Genomic DNA, 20,599 nt, shown 5'->3' on the forward strand with positions numbered 1-20,599 from the left:
AGTGCTTTGAAAACTATTGTTTTTCTTTCTTTGCTTTGTATATATGTTATATTTAACAATTTAAAAAGTTAAAAAAATGATAAGACAGAGTTTTGTCATATTTGTGATGTGTCTGAGCATAGCCAATATAGGACACAGTAAAGTACACAGTTGTATGGGACAGATTGGGATGAGTCCACACTTAGAAATAATTCTACCTGTTAGAGCTAATCTAGCCAAAACTACAGGTACTGAGAAGTTCTCTTTGCTAGGCCGTGCCAGGGGTAAACAGCCAGAGAACAATCCAGTTAACTTACCATTAATGGGAATTCAAGGTGAAGACCACATGGAATTTAGAAGAGGAGGTCATATGTGTGTGTGTGTGTGTGTGTGTGTGTGTGTGTGTGTGTGTAAATAACTAAATGGATGCATGAATACATGCATATCTGCATACATCTACATTTATATTAGTGGTCACCAGAGAATTCTGTCTGTAGATACTGGATTTTAGATAATGGAATGATGTGATTCCTTGGGATTGGGACTGAAAACCCAAAAATGGGGTTCCTGTCCTACAAAGAAAAAGTCAGGGACCAAACTAGGATGCTCCATAGGATAAAATCAGAAGCTTATTTATGATAACAGGTATGAACAGGGTTAGGGCAGCAAAAGGGGTAGGAATAGAAAAATAGAGTAGATAACAACAAACTAGAAACTCTGGTCTAATTTGGGGCATAAAGGCTGGAATGGGTAAGTGTTAATGATGGCTTGATCCTGAATCAAAAATTGGGATTGAAGCTGCTTAAGCACCTCCTGTCACAAGTGACCTAGGATGTAAGTGACAGGAGAAGCAAGGCACTAAGGAGCAGACACAGGCTGGGCTTGACATTCTTTAGTATACTATTAACTATCTTTTAAGGGAAAGAAATTATTTCCATTGTTAATCAGTAATCATTTAGTCTACTTTGTTGGCACTGGTCTGGCATCAAGAGATGCAGAGAACTGCTGATGCTTCATATTAATGTCTTAACAGGGAACTGCAGCTAAGATGAACAAACTAAAGCTTTAGCAAATATGCTTCTTGCAAAGTAGGAGGATATGAAAAAGCATGTTAGGCACAAGGGTTCTAATGCCAATTCTGAATGTAAAAGTACTATGTTAGCAGTTTAATTTCCAAGGGTTAAGAGGAAGCAAGAGAAGTGTATGATTATGATAATTTCACTTTAAAATAAAGACCTTCCACACCTTTCATGTACTTCATAAAAAAACAAACAAATAAAACAAAAACAAAAAACTCCCAACAAGGAAAAGCCCAGGACCACATGGCTATACAGGTAAATTTTACCAAATACTCAAAGCAGAATTAATGCCAATCCTGTTCAAAAAATCACACACACACACAAAAAAAAAAATTGAAAAGGGACTTTCCCTAGCTATAAGATCAACACACCCTCATACTAAAGTTATATAAAGACACCACAAGAAAATTATACATCTTATGAACACAGATGCAAAAACACCAAAATACTAGCAAACCAAATCCAAAAGTGCATTAAAATAATTCTACACTATCATCAAGAGTGGAATTTATCCAGATATGCCAGGGATAATACCCCTCATTAACTGAGCAAAAGATTTAAAAAAACACGATTTCAATCGATGTAGAAAAGGCATCTGATAAAATCCAGTACCCCTTCTTAGACTTAGAAAACTAGAAATAGAAGGAATTCTTCAACATGATAAAAGGCACATATGAAAACCCCACCACTAACATCATACTCAATGGTGAAAGACTGAAAGCTTTCCCTCTAAGTTTAAGAAGACATCGATGTCTACTTTCACCATTGTTATTCAACAAAAGTACTGGAAGTTCTAGCTAGAGCAATTAGGCAAGAGAAAGAAATAAAGACCATCTAAATTAGAAAGGAAGAATTGGAATTTTCCCTATTTCCAGATAACATGATCCTATATAGACAAAACCATGAAAAATTCACAACAAAGCTACTGGAACAAATAAATGAATTCAGCAAGTGCTAGGGGACAAGATCAACATGCAAAAACATATTGTTGTATATACTAAGTAGCTGGAAGAAGAAATTAAGAAAAAATTCCATTTACAAAAGCAACTAAAAGATTCAGATATCTAGAAATAAATCTAACCAAGGATATAATGGATTTGTACACAGAAAACTATAAAACATTGCTAAAATAAATCAAAGAAGACATAAACAAATGGAAGGACATTCTGTATTCATGCACCAGAAAACTAAATATTGTTAAGTTGCCAATTGTATGCAAAGTAATTTACAGATTCATAGAATTCCAATCAAAATTCCCAAAGTCTTCTTTGTAGAAATGGGGAAAAAAAAATCATCAAATTTATACGTTTGGGTGAGGGGCCCCAAATAGCCAAAGCCATCTTGAAAAAGAACAAGGTTGAAGGATTCACATTTCCTAATCTTAAAACTTACTACAAAGCCATTACATTCAAAATAGCATGATACACCCACAAGGACAGACATATAGATCAGTGTAATAGAATTGAGAGTTCAGAAATCAACCTTCACATTTATGGCCTACCAATTTGTGACAAGGATGCAAAGTCCACTCAATATGGAAAGAAAAATCTCATCAACAAATGGTGCTGGGAAAACTGGATGACCATATGCAAAAGAAAAACAAAAAAAGAGACTGGACAATGGTGGTGCAGTGGCAAAGCTCATGCCTGCCATACCGGAGACTTGCGTTTGATTCCCGGCGCCTGCCCATGTTAAAAAAAAAAAAAAAGAATTAAAGTGGACCCATATCTCGTACCATATACAAAAATCAATTTGAAATGGATCAAGAACATAAATAAAAGAATCAGAAAAATAAAAATATTCTAGAAGAAAACAGGGAAGCATCATCAGGACTTTATCTTAGGCAATGGATCCTTAGACTTTATACCCAAAGCACAGGCAACAAAAGAAAAAAGACAGATAAATGGAGCCTCATCAACATTCAAATTTTTGTGTATCAAAGGACTTTACCAGGAAAGTAAAAGATAATCCATGCATTAGGAGAAAATATTTGGAAACTACATATCTGATAAAGGGTTAATATCCAGAATATATAAAGAAATCATTCAACTCAACAAAAACAGACAAACAACCCAGTTGAAAAGTGGGCAAGAGACCTGAATAGACATTTCTCCACAGAAGATAAATGGTCAAAAAAAAAACACGTGAAAAGATGCTCAACATCATTAGCTATTGGGGAGATACAAATCACAACCACAGTGAGTTGCCACTTGTCACCCACTAGAATGGATGCTATTTAAAAAAAAGGATAATTACAAGGGTTGGAGAAGAGATGGAGAAATTGGAACACTCATTCATTGTTTGTTGTAATGTGAAACAGTGCAGTTGCTATGGAAGATATTTCAATAGTTCCCCAAAAAATTAAATACAGAATTACCATATGACTCAGCAATCCCACTTCTAGGCATGTATCCAAAAGAACTGAAAGCAGGGACTCGAACACATATTTGCATACTGATGCTCACAATGGCATTATTCATAATTGTCACAGAGTGAAGCAAACCAAGTGTCCATCAACTCATGAATGGATAAATAAAATGTGTAATGGAATGTTATTCAGCCATAAAAGAGAATGAAATTCTAATATATGCAACAATGTGACATGTTGACAAATACTGTATGATCTCACTGACACTATATGATCTCTAAATTTAAAAGGAAAAATACTGTTTGATCTCACTGATATGAAATCATTAGTATAAGCAAATTCAGAGTCAGAAACTAGAATACAGGTTATCAGGGCCAGGGGGGCGGGTAGGGAATGGGGTGTTAACGCTTAAATTCTACAGTTTCTATTCGGGATGATGGAAAGGTTTTGGTAATGGATGGTGGTGAAGGTAGCACAACATTGTGAATGCACTTAAAGCACTAAATTATATATTTAATTGTGACTCAAAGGGTAAGTTTTAGGTTGTATATGTTTCTAGAATAAAAATTTAAAAACAAACATGGGGCTGTATAATAGAAAGAGTGAATTCTAATGTAAAGCATGGACTATAGTCAATAGTACAATTATAAATATGCTCTTTCATCAATTGTAATAAATGTACCATAGTAACGCAAGGTATTAACAATAGGTTGGTATATGGGAACTCTGTATTTTATGTGTGTTTTTCCATAAACCTACAACTTCTCTAATAAAAAAATAAACAACTTTGCCATATGGAAAAAATAAAAACAAATTGAAAGAAAACAAAAAAGTCTTTAAAAAACATAAGTTGAACTTTCATAGGCCAAAACAAGTGACTTATTGTAGACCATTACTTCCCAAGCCCTGACCTGACCCCTAACCAGTTGGCATCTATCAATCAACTATCTTCAAATCTTTAGAAAATATTATTCAATCTACTTAAATCATTATGTTAGCAAGCAATCTATATTTCCCCTTCTTGACAAGAGGAAATTAAGGCAGAGATTGTCAAATATTTTTCTAAAATTAAAATAAATTCTCTAAAAAAAAAAGAAAAGTAGAGAAAGATGCTCCTCAGGCACTCAAAAGACAATCAGAAATTTGCCATGAAGAAGATGGGTATGCCAGATGAGCACATTGACATGAGGCTCTCTAGCCAAAGGAAAAAGGAATGGCCCATAACTGTATCTGTATATGGTTGTCCAAAAGATGTAATGAGGATGAAAATTCACCCAACAAGCTCTATACATTGGTTACCTATGTACCTGCCACCACTTTTAAAAACCTACAGACAATGTGGGTGAAAACTAACTGCTGATTATCACATAAAGTTATAAAATAACTGCCAAAAATCAAACAAAGAAAAATGGTGGCCAAAGACAACGCGCACCATTTCCTCCACAGTAAACACTCAGGTATAATGAAAGTAAATTGAACCAAAATTTTACAAGGATATTGGTATACAGCAGACACTGAATTATGAGATATTGAAGGAGTATTTTTAATCCTAAATGCCTTCACTGAGGGAAAATATATGCTATTTAGATAAGCTGCCCAAGGATATAAGAGGCTGAAAAGTGTAGCTGTTTCTTGGAGAGTCATTGTGTAACTTGAGGAAAGGAGAATAAGATTTTCCCTTTTTTGAATTTACTACTTTGTGTGTATAGTAATACACAAAGTAAAACTGAGTAAATATATTCCCTCCACATTCCAATTATACCTTTATTTCATTTCCACTTTATAAATTTTGGCCTTTTCAATCTTGAGGCTAAGGGAATTCCAGGAAATAGAAGAATAAGCTCCTCTGACTTTGGGAGAAAAAAATACTTAACAAGGCCAAACTAACAGTATTTCCCCTATCCCTTACAGCTACAGAAAAATCATAATATGCTACATCATTAAAAAAAAAAAAAACTCCTAGCCATATCTTGTAAAATAAACATTAACCTCTGAACTATCTGTAATTATGTTTGATGGTCTTAATATATAAATTTAAATGATCATTTCTTATAAAATATGTAAATGGGGTACGGCTTAAAACAAAGTTCAATGGTTCTTCACACACATTTAAAAAGTTAATGAAATCCTAGAATCTGCTAGATTTATTTATATAAAACCCTTGAGAGTCCATGACTAATTTTAAGTAACAGCAGTGATTGTTTCAGATATTACATATGACCTATTTTAGCAACTAAGAGCAGACATACATTTCTGGCTAATGGAAAACATTTGCTTGCTCTCATGAAAGAGTCTGTTACTCTTTTCTCTGAATATTGTCATGTTTGTATATAACCTCTGAAATCCTTCAGCCATCTTGGTACCAGCCCACACTGGGAAATGCAGAATGGAAAACAGAAAAGAATCTGAACCTCTGAATATTCATTTTGCTATTGAAAAAAATATCTCTGAAGCCCTCTCTGCCTCTGAATATTTGACTCAATATACTTCTTCACTGCTTCAGCCATTTGCATAGTCTTATAATCTCTGGTGAGTGTATCTTAACTGAATCAAGCAACTAATGGTCATGGTTCTTGCTGGGAGCTGGAGAAGCAGAGATAAAGTGGATTCCATCACAGCCATCAAGCAGCTCACCATCTGATAAGAGATGAAATCACACACAACACACACTCACAAGTTAGGTATTAAGTGTTGTCATACAATTTTTACAGATACTTTATGAAATCAAACACCTAATGCATCCAATACCAAGAATAAGGAGTGCAGAAAGATTGCAAAAATTTCTAAATAGCCAACAAAAAATGGTAATATAAACCACAGTCATCACAATACCACTATAACTCTACCAGAGATGGGATGAGTGTTAACCTGATGATACCAAGTATTGTCAAGGATGTAGAGGAATCAAACAGTCATACACTGCTAGTGGGAGTTTCAGTCAGTATATTTGTTTGGAAATTTGTTTAGCAGAATTTAGATTTACCAAAGTTGAACATAGGTATGACCTGTATCCAGGACCCAGCAATTCCACTCCTAGGTATTTACTCAAAAAAAAAGCACACATGTACATGTGTGCTCTAAAATGCACGTACAAGAATGATCATAACAGCCCTGTAAAGGAGTTGTGACTTCCCAACACAATATTCCCAAGAATATATGATGGGATTTTAATGAGGGGCCAGATCAGAACACTCCTTATATGTAGATCTTGGCCGATACTTCATGTATATGAAAAGGCTCTTTAAAGGAATTGTGCTGGATGCTCCAGAAATTTGTGGTGTTCAAAGCAGAAATGCAGAAAAAAGAATAGATGGAACTAGAAAAATGATTAAAGACGTCCAATTAAAAAACAAAACAAAATAACCCAATAGAGTGGTATAATTTTCAACATTTAAAGAACAGGTAGTTTCAATATCAAAAAAAAAAAGTTACACAATCTCACTCATGAGATCGAAAATATAAATAAAATAGTAGCAAATAGGGAGGGCCACAATGGCTAATAAGTAGGCAGAGTTCTCACCTGCCATGCCAGAGACCAGGGTTCAGTTCCCGGTACTTGCCATGCAAAAGAAAAAAAAAATAGTAGCAAATAAAACCAAGCAGTATATAAAAAGAATAATATACCATAGCTAAACTGAATATATCCATGAATGGGGAAAAAGTAAAAGAATATATCAATATAAATGATTACAGTATCAAATTAAATATCATATAATTACAGAATGGGATGATGAAACAGCATTTGATAAAATCCAGGTACTATTCCTACTTAGATGAAACAAAAATCATTTGCTCACAACTAAGAAGATACATTAGGAAAAGATTGTGGCCATTTCAGAGTGTGATGTTAGCTGCTTATTATTTCAACATAGCTAATAATCAGATTTTGGTGACCGAAATCTCCAACTTTAGAGCTACTCTTTTGGTTGTGTCAGCATTTCCCAATGCAGTTTCACATCCCTTACATGGCCCTAGGAAATGGGAATGGGATTTCCATGGCAGAGTTTGAGATATAGCATGTGAAACAAAGTTAAACAATTTCCTCTCCTAAAGTGTTCTCTAGATTTTTCCTGAACCCTAATATGCCTTTGGTTGGTCCGTAAGAAAAGATTTAGTAGATTTGCTTCATAAATTTCTTTAACCAGAGAATCTCCCTTGCTTTTCAAGTACTATTAAGCACTAGTGGTCCTTGGTAACAGTTTCAGAAATGCTAGGATAAGGCATAATCTTCAGACTTTGGTCAACATGCAAACATGGCACCCAGGAGTAATATATTAACATATTAATGATTATTTATTTTATTAAAACACTCAAAATATTCTGCTTTGTGTTACATTTGATTATTGAAATTTGCAAGTGCATAGATGCTGTCAATCACTGGATAGTGACAACAATGATATCAGGGATGCCCTATCTGCAAAAAATGGACATACCAGTGAGGTTTGGATTGTAATAGATGACCAGGATGACACACAGAAATTTGTTTGTCAAAGCAGAAGTTTTGATGGAAGTGACATTCTTTTGGGAAGGGAATAACTTTTAAAGGGTTGAATTCCAACTGGGTGACTATACAAACACACTGTATTTCATAATAACAAATATGATTTGATGTAAGCACTAGGTCATGACAGCCACCTGGTGGAAAGTGATTATGAGAAGCTATCAATTTTAAGATGCATTTGATTTCCAAATATTAAAATATGAAAAATATACAAGTCATTTATGATTTCCTACTCCAAAACCATATAAAGCTAAGAAAAACTATGAGATTAAATCTACATATTTGACCTCATTCCATTTTTTTTCTTGCAGTTAATATATATTTATATTTAAGCCAGAAAAGTTTACATCTAGATTTGGCATAAATTATTTTTTATTGCGCAATTCTTTCAATTGACATATGGATTCTGTTTTTGCTGATATTTTAATTAAATTTTTTCATTTACCTAAGTTCAATTCATCTGCCTTTTAAAAGTTATCTTCATTCAGTTTTGTAATCAAAATTGTGTTATCCATGTCAAAACACCTAGTAAAATTTTTAGTGATTATTTTCACCTTGAAATTTTTACTTGAGGAGTTAACAATTTCCAAATGTTTCTAAAAGGAGTTTTGGGACCAAACTGTCAACCTTTCCTTTGTTTGTTGGTCCACTCATTATATTGGTACATTGTAGTTTATTATCTCAGGTTTTAAAAATCTCCTCCATAACTTTAGGTACATTTCCTTTCTTATTCACGATTCTATAATGTTGCCATCTTTGTTTTTTACTTGTTCCAATTTATTGAAGTCTGACTGAGGTTAATTTTTCACAGAAAAATACTGGATAAAGACCACTGTTTTAATTCCAAATCACAACCCCTAATTTTAATTATATTGTTCCTGCATTATTAACTTATAAATTGTTATTATTATAGTTTCCTCTTTCCAATGTGACAGGTACCATACAGACAGTTGGGAAAAGGTGGTGAACAAAACATAGTTCTGGCTTTCCATCTTGTTTGCTCCAAGATGGATAAAAGAGTACTATTTTCTACTGAGTAGAGCTTCAGTCATGTCCTACAAGTTCTGATACCCAATTATTTCATTATCATTCTTTTCTAAGCGTCTATAATTGTTTCCATTTTATTTAATTCAGAACTTGTGGGCGGGCCACAGTGGCTCAGCAGGCAGAGTTCTCTCGCCTGCCATGCCCAGAGACCGGGGTTTGATTGCTGGTGCCTGCCCAGGCCCAAAACAAAACAAAACAAAACAAAAAGCGGAACTTGTACATACATATAATTATAAATCTCTTAAAGTAGTGACCAAGATTCATGAATTATACATTATAGCAATAAAATGGATATTTCTAACAGAGAACTCTAACAGTCGCCATCTTAATCAACTTATCAAACAGCACCAATGATAGCTGGGAAAAGCACATAGTATTTCTGAAGTGTTGCAATATGAAGTACAAATCACCATCTATGAAGTATTCTGGCCAAAAATATTTAAACTTCTGGCTCTAACTTCATTTTACAAGAAATATGAAGGACAGAAGCACAAATTAAATTTCACAATGAGAAAAGAAACAAATCTAGAATGTATGGCATTCTATAAAACAGCTTTCCTTAACTCTTCAAAAAGTCTATTCAAGACTAAAATCTTGAGAGATGACAAGAACATGCAATGCATGAATCTAGATTAGATGCTGGTTAGAAAATAAACAATATAATAAATTCTTGGGAGCACTGGGAAATCAAAGTGAATATGAAAGGCTGTTACAGGATTATTGTTAATTTTCTTATGTTTGACCATGGTATTAGAGTTAAGAAGACTGTTTTTATTCTTAGCAATGCAAGCTGTGTTCAGAGACAAATCATCATGGTTTCTACATCTCAAATCAAAGTGTACATGAGTATACATACACATACATATATTAAGAAAGTAAATATGACAAAATGGGTATAATGGGTGCTCATTATACTATTCTTTAAATTTTCCTGAATGTCTGAAAATTTTCAGTTTTCCTTTTTTTCTCTTTCTTGAAATGTGGGCTGAAAAATTTTAATATTAGCTACCTGTCTGCTGAATCTATTATGGACAAACTTTCCCTGCTTTTTCAATAGGTATATTCCTAACATCTTAACACTTCCTAAATCCACAATGTTTTTTTCAGCCTTAAATTCTGATACAGTTTAAGGGATGAGCTCTGAAAGAAATCTTTCAAGTTCTTTATGATTTACTAGATTTTATCTTGAATGAACTATATGAAACTCAAATGGATACATAGTTATGGGAAGCTTTTCTAAGTTCAATAGTACAAATGGGCTTCTTTGTCCTAAGAATCCCCTAGTAGTAATATTAATTATAAAACTAATAAGAACAAGAGCTAATATGTATCGCATATAGGTTATATACCAGATACTCTTCCAAGGTTCTGACATGTACCCAAACCATAGCACTATTAGATAGGTACCATTCTCAGCATTTAAACAGGTTGCCCAGAGGGGACATTTTTCCCAACATCTGACAGGTAATACAGAAGTGGCTAACACAGAAGTGGTAATACAGAAGTGTGGTAACAATAAGTATGTACTTATGCTATAGATAAAGGTTTTCCTACATTTGTCATCTTAAAAGGGTTATTCTCTAGAATGAATTTGCTGAAGTTTAACAAAGATTGAATAGTATTGGAAGACTTCTATGCCTTCACTAATAAGCATATCTAAAATAAATTATCTTATGCTATTCTAATCAAAGAGGTGACAAATAAAGGATTTCTTATGCTAATTAAATCATATTGTGATTTCTCTCATGCTTTTAAAAGTGTGAATGTTGTCTCTCAAATTATTTCTGAAGGACCAATTTGTTTTTTATAATTACCAGCCATGTAGTTACATTTTTGTAGAATAAAAAAATGTTGTGACAATATCAAATTGCTACAGAAGTTTCCAAATATTTATTTTTAATTTCTTTATTTATGTTATGATGGACAACAGTTTGTGGACTGGCACCAGTCTATGGACAATACCTTGAGTAGTATTGGTCCAAAAGCCTTCCTACATTCCTAACCCAAAGGTTTTTTCATTAGGATGACTTCTCTGATTTATTCTAAGACTCTATCACACAGACAGGCCTTCCTACATTCCTTACAATCACAGAATTTCATAGCAGAATGAATTCTCCAGTGTGCAGAAGTAACTGAATTAAGTTTAGGTCCCTCCCAGATTCCTTCCATTTAAAACATTTCTTAGAACTATGAATTCTCTGATGCTGAACAGGCTTTATGCCAAGAATAAAGATCTCCCCACATTCCTTACATTTAAGAGTTTCATATCAATATAAACTGAAGTTCACTAAGATCATATAGAAGTTTTCATAGTCCTTATGTTCCAAAGATTTCTCACTAGCATGAACTTGCTGATATTGAATAAGTTGTCTGTAAACAAGAAAGGCTTTTGCACATTCCTTAAATTCATAGGATTTCTCAAGAATCAGACCTCTCCTCATATTGATTAATTTGTTCATACACAAAAATTATTTCACCTCTTAAATTCCTAAGGATTCACCAGTATGAATTCTCTCATTTGAGTAAGTTGTCCATATAAAGTCTTCCTCACATTCTTTATATTCATATGGCCTGTCACTCCTATGAATTCTCTCATGTTGAACAAGACTTGAGCCACGGGTAAAGGCCTTTCCACATTCCTTACATTGATAAGGTTTCTCACCAGTATGAAATCTCTGGTGAACACTAAGTTGATAGCAACTACCAAAGGCCTTCCCACATTCTTTACATGCATAGGATTTCTCACCAGTATGGACTCTTTCATGTTTAACAAGGCTTGAACCCCAACTAAAGGCTTTCCCACATTCTTTACATTTAAAAGGTTTCTCACCAGTATGAATTTTCTGATGTTGAGTTAGGTGATAGCCACGACTAAAGGCTTTCCCACATTCCTTACATTCATAAGGTTTCTCACCAGTATGGATTCTCTCATGTTGAACAAGACTTGAGCCACAATTAAAGGCCTTTCCACATTCCCTACATTCATAGGGTTTCTCACCAGTATGAAATATCTGATGTCGAGTAAGTTGATAACCACTACAAAAAGCCTTTCCACATTCCTTACACTCATAGGATTTCTCACCAGTATGGATTCTCTCATGTTTAACAAGGCTTGAACCCCAACTAAAGGCCTTCCCACATTCCTTACATTCGAAAGGCTTCTCACCAGTATGAATTTTCTGATGTTGAGTAAGGTGATAGCCACGACTAAAGGCCTTCCCACATTCCTTACATCCATAGGGTTTCTCACCAGTATGAATTCTTTCATGTTGAACAAGACTTGAGCCACAGTTAAAGGACTTCCCACATTCCTTACATTTGTAGGGTTTCTCACCAGTATGAAATACCTGATGTCGAGTAAGTTGATAGCCCCAACAAAAAGCCTTTCCACATATTTTACATTCATAAGGTTTCTTGCCAGTATGAATTTTCTGATGCTGAGTAAGTTGATAGCCACGACTGAAGGCTTTTCCGCATTCTTTACATTCATAAGGTTTCTCACCACTATGAATTATCTCATGTTTAACAAGGCTTGAGCCCCAGAAAAAGGCCTTCCCACATTTCTTACACTCATAAGATTTCACACCAATATGAATTTTTTGATGTTGAGTAAGTTGATAGCCACGACTAAAGGCCTTCCCACATTCTATACATTCATAGGGCTTCTCACCAGTATGAAGTCTCTCATGTTTAACAAGGCTTGATCCCCAACTAAACGTCTTCCCACATTCCTTACATTTATAAGGTTTCTCACCAGTATGAAATCTCTGATGCACAGTAAGTTGATAAGCACTAAAAAAGGCTTTACCACATTCTGTACATTCAAAGGGTTTTTCAGGAGCACGAGTTCTCTCACGTCGAACAAGTTTTGGGTTATACCTAAAGGTCTTCTCACGTTCTCTGTAAATATAAAGTTTATCATTATGATGAATGCTTTGATTTGGAGTAAGAGATTTACTTTTACTGTAAGTGGGCATGTTTTCATAGCTGATTATCATTTGACTGAAATATCCCTCTTCATGTCCCTGTAGTTGCTCAAATGTACTTTTGCAGTTCCAATCATTACTGAAAATGGATGCCTCAGGGCCAAGGGTTTTACTTTTTTCCTTTATCTCCCATTGGGAAGGATTTACTTCAAAAATGTCATTTTCTGAAAATACATCTTTGGTCTCATATGTTGACTCCAAATCTGAAAGAAAACAAGAAAACCACATATTTTATTTTCTTTACCATAGGAATAAAAGACAAATTAAAAACAATACTAATTAGTAGTTGTGGTGGCTTGGGGCTATATACCCCAGAAAAACATATTCTTAAACTTAATCCATTCCTATGGGTGTGACCTCCTGTAAATAGGACATTTCGGTGAAGTTACTTCAGTTAAGGTGAGGCCCAAATGAATCAAGATGGGTCTTTCTCTTACTACTGAAGGCCTTATAGGGTAGACAACAGAGACAGCAAAAACCACACAGGAACAGTCAGAAGCTAGAAGTCAACGGAACCCAGAAGAGAAAGGAAAACCCAAGAGAGGCTGCGATGCTGCACTGCCATGTAATAGGAAAGCCAAACACCAAGGATTGCTAGCTGTCAATCCCAGAATGCCAAACTTTTGGAAGAAAGCATCACCTGGCTGATACCTTAATTCTGGACTTCTTCTAGCCTCAAAACCACGAGCCAATATATTCCTGTTGTTTAAACCAAAGTACTGCATGGTATTTGCTTTAGCAGGCAGGAAGCTAAAATAGTGAATTGGTTTAGAAGATTTACTGAACTTACTCCTAAGCATCAAGGCTCTCCCTTTCCTGTCAAATGATAAACTCAGCTTTGATCTTAAAGTTGCTGTGATCTTAATGAACTGATATGTCAGTTTTCTGGAGGATTCCCATGGAGAGCAACATAACAAGTAGTTCACCTTCCCATTTTGATGGTTCCTCAAATTAAAATGTGAGTTCCACCAATAGAGCCCTTATGTGCCCAGGTATGCTCATCCAATGTTCCATGCTATATATCTCTTAATGGCAAGAAAATCTACTTTCTATTTGCAAAGTCCCCATGGAGAATGGCGAGAAAGGGGGGAAATTCAACTACCTCATTTGGAGAACTCCTCATATTCTCGCAAGCAGTGGGGACAACCAAATCAATAGGCCAAGCCCTCAATCTTGGGGTTTAATCATATGAAACTTATCCCCACAAAGGATAGACTAAGCCTACATAAAATTAGGTTTAAGAGTCATCCCCAGAGAACCTCTTTCATTGCTCAGATGTGGCCTATTTCTCTATCAGCCAACATGGCAAGCAAACTCACTGCCTTCTCCGTCTCTACATAGGACATGACTCTCAGGGGTATAAATCTCCCTGGCAATGTGGGACAGAAATCCTAGGATTAGCTGGGACTCAACATCGAGGGATTGAGAAAAACTTCTCGACCAAAAGGGGAAAGAGAAAAGTGAGACAAAATCAAGTATCAGTGGCTGAGAGATTTCAAATAGAATCGAGAGGTTATCCTGGAGGTTATTCTTACGCATTATATAGATATCCCATTTTTAGATTAAGGTGTATTAGATTAGAGGGAAATGCCTTAACCTGTACAGCTGTGTTCCAGTAGCCATGTTTCTTGAAGATGATTATATAATGATACAGCTTTCGTAATGTAACTGTGTGATTGTGAAAACCTTGTGTTGCATGTTTCCTTTATCTACGGTATGGATAGATGACTAAAACATAAAGATTAAAAATAAATAAATAATAGGGGGAACAAATGTTAAAACTAAAAATATATAGGATAAATGAGAGGGAGGGGTAAGGGGTATGGTATGTATGAGTTTTTCCTTTTTCTGCAGTGATGTAACTGTTCTAAAAAATTATCATGGTGATGAATACACAACTATACGATGATATTGTGAGCCACTGATTGTACAGTATATATGGAATGTTTGTATGTTAAGAATGTATGTGCTGGAAAATGTAGGGAGATATCTTATGAATCTTAGAATTGGAGGCGGTTTTATGGACCTTAAACCTAAAGCAAGAGCACTGAAGAAATAAATAAATAAATGGGAGCTCCTCAAAATTAAACACTTTTGTGCATCAAAGAACTTCATCAAGACAGTAGAAAGACAGCCTACACAATGGGAGACAATATTTGGAAACAACATATCAGATAAAGGTCTAGTATCCAGAATTTATAAAGAGATTGTTCAACTCAACAACAAAAAGACAGCCAACCCAATTACAAAATGGGAAAAAGACTTGAACAGACACCTCTCAGAAGAGGAAATACAAATGGCCAAAAGGCACATGAAGAGATGCTCAATGTCCCTGGCCATTAGAGAAATGCAAATCAAAACCACAATGAGATATCATCTCACACCCACCAGAATGGCCATTATCAACAAAACAAAAAATGACAAGTACTGGAGAGGATGCGGAGAAAGAGGCACACTTATCCACTGTTGGTGGGAATGTCAAATGGTGCAACCACTGTGGAAGGCAGTTTGGTGGTTCCTCAAAAAACTGAATATAGAATTGCCATAAGACCCAGCAATACCATTGCTAGGTATCTACTCAAAGGACTTAAGGGCAAAGACACAAACGGACATTTGCACACCAATGTTTATAGCAGCATTATTTACAATTGCAAAGAGATGGAAACAGCCAAAATGTCCATCAACAGACGAGTGGCTAAACAAACTGTGGTATATACATACGATGGAATATTATGCAGCTTTAAGACAGAATAAACTTATGAAGCATGTAATAACATGGATGGACCTAGAGAACATTATGCTGAGTGAGACTAGCCAAAAACTAAAGGACAAATACTGTATGGTTCCACTGATGTGAACCGACATTAGAGAATAAACTTGGAATATGTCATTGGTGACAGACACCATCAGGAGTTAGAAATAGGGTAAGATAATGGGTAATTGGAGCTGAAGGGATACAGACTGTGCAACAGGACTGGATACAAAAACTCAAAAATGGACAGCACAATACTACCTAATTGTAATGTAATTATGTTAAAACACTGAATGAAGCTGCATCTGAGCAATAAAAAAAAGAATGTATGTGCTTGTACATTGTTGTATCAATAAAAATTTTTTTTTTTAAATCTGCTTTCTTAATGAGCTACTGCTGATTTCATTTGTCTAACCTAGTTTTTCTAAGTATTGAATTGGGATTAAAAAAACATTCTAACATGGCTTGTTTTCAAACGTCTATTCAAAAGACTCTTATAAGTCTTTAACTCCAGTTTCTTATCCAAATTTTGAAACCATTAATATATTGTCTGTTTGGTTATTAGTATATGATTTTTTGGGAGATGCCATCTTCTAATTGGCTTACCTGCAAGGAAAACTGTCCTAGTTTGCAAGCTGTCAGAATACAATATACATACCCAAATTGGAATGGCTTTTATAAAAGGAATTTAATAAGTTACAATGTTTACAGGTCTAAGTTTATAAAAGTGTTCAAACTAAGGCATCCAAGGAAAGATACCTTAATTCATGGAAAGCCAATAGGTCAGGAACACCTCTGTCTGGGAAGGCACATTGGTCCTTTATTTGTCTTTTGCTCCTGGGCTCTGCTGCTTTCAGCCTCTGTTCCTGTTGGGGTTCCTCGCTTTCCTTCTCCAGGGTTGGCTTTCATTTCTTGGCTCTCTCCAGGGTTTGGCTTGCTTAACATCTCATGGTGACATTTGCTGGGCTCCAAGCATCTCCAAACATCCATGTCTCTGTTCTCTATGTGTCTGCATCTGTGTTAGCTCCTGCTGTGAAGTTTCTGTTGGCTCTGAGGCTTCTGTCATTTCTAACTCTCCAAAATCTTTCTACATTTAAAGGATTCCAGTAAACTAATCAAGACCCACCTGGAATGGGTGGAGTCAAACCTCCATATAATCAAAAGGTCACACCCACACGTGGGTGCATCACATTTCCGTGGAGATAATCTAATCAAAAGTCTCCCTGCTAGATTGGTTCAGGATTAGAACATGGTTTTTATGGGATACATAATACTTTAAAACTGTCACATTCCATGCTCTGGACCCCCCAAAAAGACACATTTTTTCCATATACAAAATACATTCATTCCATCACAATATCACAAAGTCTTCAACAATTTCAGTAACAATACAAATATAATACAGAGTCAGAAACAATATAAAATCTCATCAAAGTCAGCTACAGGCATGGTATGTCCTAAAGTAAAATTCTGCTCTGGCTCTGCTCCTATGAAACTTAGAATAAATTATCTGTTGCCAATATACAAAGAAGGGACAGTCATAGGTACAAGTTTCCATTGCTATAGGGAGAAATCAAAAAGTAAACAGGGGTCACTAGACCCAGACAGTTTTGAAAATCTGCAGGGCAAACTCCATTAGATTTCAAAGTCTGAGAGTCATTTATCCTTCAGACTTCAGAAGGTGGCAGTCCTGTTCTTTCCAAGGGCCTACGCAGCAGCCCAGCTGTCTCCAAATGCAACCTTGGGGTACACTGGAAAGATCATCTTTTTCTAGGTTCCACCCTTTCCAACATCAGGCTGCACCGAGGCTCTCTGCCATACCCAGGGCACAATTTTTCCAGAACAATGTGGTGGCAGCCAGGCTCTCTCCAATTCCCAATGTGCTCCACCCTCTCCAAAGCCTGGGGCACAATTCTTCCCCAACAGAACAGTAAGGTGTAAGGCCCACCCTCTGCCTTCATGGCAAACTCACCCTCTCCAAGTACATGGGTAGGTCCACTATCCTAGCTCAAGGTTTCTGAGCTTTAGACCTTGGCTTCCATGGTTCTACCTGAAATTATTTTTCCTTCAATTTGTCCCTTTCCTGTCTGTTTTAGTCCAGACTTGCAGTGGTTCCATCTATACGGATCTCACAACACTTTTGTAGGTTTTCTTGCAGTACACTGGAATCATGCCCATCAGACAAAAGGACTTTCGGCAAATCTTTTCTGAATAATTCCATCTCTAATCCTTACTTGTCCTGTAATGGCTGACTACTTCCATATTTAGATAAATCCTCACCAGGGCTCTATTCACTTTATGGTAGCCCAGAATATTTCAGAACACCAATTCCCTTTTTTTTGTACTCAAGAGTTCAGTTCTCAAATAACCTCTTCCCTCTTGTATTTTACCATAGCTGCAAGGAGCAGACAGACTGCACTTTCCACATTTAGTTTGGAAATTTCCTCAGCTAAGTATCCTGGGTTGTCACCTTTAATTTCTAAATTCCATCCAATAGCAGTACACAATTTTGCAAGATTCTCTGCCACTTTAAAACAAGGATTGCCTTCCTTCCAGTTTGTAATAACACATGCCTCATTTCTGTCTAAAGCCTCATCAGAGGTATCTTTAGAGTCCACATTTCTACCAATAGTCTCTTCAAAGCATTCTAGGCCTTCTCTATCAAGATCCTCACAACTCTTCCAGAATTTTCCTCTGATCCATTTAAAAAAGCATTCCAATATATTTGGTATTTGCAATCCGCAGCAGCATCCCACTCTTGGTACCAAATTTGTTGGTTTGGAAGCTGCCAGAATGTGATATACTAGAACTGGAATGATTTTTAAAAATGGGAATTTAATAAGTCAAAAGTTTACAGTTCTAGTCTATAAAGCGTTCAAACTAAGGAAACATACCTTAGTTTGTTTCCTTATTGAACAAGGAAAGTTCAATACCTTAGTTTGTTTCCTTGTTGAACAAGGAAAGATACCTTAATTCAAGGAAGGCCGATGGGTCAGGAACACCACTGTCAGCTGGAAGGTATGCTGGGCCTTTGCTGGTCCCTTGTTCCTGGGCTCTGTTGTTTTTACCCTCTATTCCTATGGGGATTTCTAACTTTGCTTCTTCATGGATGGCTTCCATCTCTTGGCTTCCCTTGGGTCTCTCCAGGTTCTGGCTTGCTTAACATCTCATGGCAACATCTGCTGGGCTCCAAACACCTCCAAACATCCATGTCTCTGTTCTCCAAGTATTGGCATCTATATTAGCTTTGCTCTGAACTTTCTGTTAGCTCTGTCATTTGTGTCAGCTCTGACTCTCTCCAAAATGTTTCCTCTTTTAAAGGATTCCAGTAAACTAATAAAGACCCACCTGAAATGGGTGGAGTCACATCTCCATCTAATCAAAAGGTCATTCCCATACTTGGGCACATCACATCTCCTTGGAGATAATCTAATCAAAAATTTCCAACCCACAGTGTTGAATCAGGATTAAAAGAAATGGCTGCTCCTGCAAGATTGGATCAGGATTAAAAATAGCTTTTCTGAGGTACATAAAACTCTCAAACTGGCACTCCAACATTGCTGATTTCATCAGGATGTCATTCTGAGCCACTTTCTACACCTTATATTTATATCATGTTACTGAACGTAATGGACTCTACAATTAAAGTATCATCCTTTATACACAGAAAACAAAAGCGTAATTTTGCTACAACTCTATACTTTCAATTTTTAAGAGCCTAATTTTCATGCTTTTTTCTTATCACATATCTAAATTATTTTTAAAACAGGGCAAGATTTTTACAAATTTCAATAAGAACTAAAATTTTTATTTAAAACTAAAAAAACTATTGAGAACTAAAGAAATGTCCTCATTGTTCTTTTTTGTTTTGTTTTGTTTTCCAACAATCTGCAAGCAGGATAAATATAAAGAAAAGCAATTCTTAGCACATCATAGTCAAACAGTTGAAAACCAAAGACAAGAGAAAATAGTAAAAGTATTCAGAGAAAACCCATATTAAATTCAAGGGAATAATAACAATCATGGCTGACTTCAAGTCAGAAACCATGGAAGCCACTAGACACAGGAATGACATCTTTAAGGACTGAAAGAAAATAAGGTTTCAACCTAGAATTCTATATATAACAAAAATATTCTTCAAAATGAACGTAAGATATATCCCATCCCAGCCATGAAGGATAAATTTACTCTCTCGCTGTAAACAACTATAAAACCCTAAAATTGGACATCAGACAAAGATTAAAAACATTTAGAGAAGAAAAGAGAAACATATCAGATGAATTTCATATTCATTCTATTGTTTACCTTGGTGCATCCTCCAAATCAAGATAAAGGAAAACAAAGTTCAAATAGAAAGCAGTGATCTCACTGGGCAAAGGAAAAAGAGATCTGAGTTTAGGGCTGCAAAGGTGGCTGGAACTTGTGGATCAGGGTATAGTAGAGGAAAATTCACACAATGGAGCCCCAGAAATGTACATAGGGAATCCCCCATGGGTCTATAACCAATTATTAAGCTGTGCATCCAGCATGTGAACCTCCATAAGGCAGCTGGGGTACTGATCTGATATTCTAGAAGTTGTACTTTGGAGTGCCAACCCAGCCAGAGTGGAAAAGACCTCAACAAACACCTCAATATTCAGCTGAGACTTCATGAAGTCCATATGCTGGAAGTAAAAACCACACCCTGGGCAGCAGTTCTCAAACACTTAAATATATTCTTAAAACACTATTGGTGCGTACACAGGTAGGTCAGTGGTAGAATGCTGGCCTTCCATGTGGGAGACCTGGTTCAATTTCCAGACCATGCACCACCACTACCACTCCCCTAAAACACACACTATTGGTGAATCCTTTGCTTGCTCATGATATTTGCAATACCAAACATAT

General features: G+C 35.8%; 1 protein-coding gene across 8 annotated transcripts in view; it reads right to left on the reverse strand.

The window, feature by feature from the left end:
- Positions 1–367: 367 nt before the first annotated feature.
- ZNF283 (zinc finger protein 283) overlaps positions 368–20,599 on the reverse strand; it is a 41,666-nt gene continuing 21,434 nt past the window's right edge. For all 8 annotated transcript variants that reach the window (XM_077131586.1, XM_077131579.1, XM_077131582.1 and 5 more), the window contains one exon: positions 368–13,163. In XM_077131586.1, the coding sequence (XP_076987701.1) occupies positions 11,455–13,163 (1,709 nt within the window). In that variant the 3' untranslated portion in view covers positions 368–11,454. The remainder of the gene's footprint in view (positions 13,164–20,599) is intronic.

This window comes from Tamandua tetradactyla, chromosome 16, assembly GCF_023851605.1.
Source record: "Tamandua tetradactyla isolate mTamTet1 chromosome 16, mTamTet1.pri, whole genome shotgun sequence".
Classification (NCBI taxonomy): Eukaryota; Metazoa; Chordata; class Mammalia; order Pilosa; family Myrmecophagidae; genus Tamandua; species Tamandua tetradactyla.